Below are 538 nucleotides of genomic sequence, written 5' to 3'. Positions count from 1 at the left end.
TAAGAAACTACGCACACAGAGAAACCATCACTTTAAACGCGCACAATCACACCAAGCTCTCACATTCCTTACTACTCAATTCTAGCACCCTGTGACCCCCAAGGCACCTAAACACAAAAAGGAAAGGCCACCGACTTACATGTTGGCACCACAGAATGAGTTGAAGTACTCCTGGAGGGTCGCGAGCAGCTTCCAAACACGAGCGTGGAAGGTTTGTGGATTGAGCATGCGTACACTGCAGCCATTGTTGTAGTAGTCCCAGACCACAGGTGCATGAGCTTGGCCTATGGGGTTGTGCGTCTCCCGCTTGCCATTGCTATACGACGTGATGTCTAGGTTCTTGGTGTATTGCACAACATTCTATTTTGCCAGATAGAGGTTGCATATTATTACAACATACAAGAGTAAATCAAGAATATGAATAATTCTGAAGAAAAGTCATTCCTGTTAAGAATTTTTGTATATTCTCTATAATGGTTAAGAGGAATTCATTATACTTTACATTAATGATAGCAAAGGGAGGAACACGTTCTCGGAT

The 538-nt window shown here is 42.9% G+C and overlaps 1 protein-coding gene across 2 annotated transcripts in view; it reads right to left on the bottom strand.

Moving 5' to 3' along the window:
• Positions 1–538, bottom strand: part of LOC119594520 (ribosomal oxygenase 1-like) — an 11,285-nt gene that overhangs the window by 5,111 nt on the left and 5,636 nt on the right. For both annotated transcript variants that reach the window (XM_037943554.1, XM_037943555.1), the window contains exon 6: positions 140–360. In XM_037943554.1, the coding sequence (XP_037799482.1) occupies positions 140–360 (221 nt within the window). The remainder of the gene's footprint in view (positions 1–139; positions 361–538) is intronic.

Source organism: Penaeus monodon, chromosome 34, assembly GCF_015228065.2.
Source record: "Penaeus monodon isolate SGIC_2016 chromosome 34, NSTDA_Pmon_1, whole genome shotgun sequence".
NCBI lineage: Eukaryota > Metazoa > Arthropoda > Malacostraca > Decapoda > Penaeidae > Penaeus > Penaeus monodon.
The sequence above is the reverse complement of the archived record's forward strand: the minus strand, read 5'-3'. Positions and strand labels throughout refer to the sequence as shown.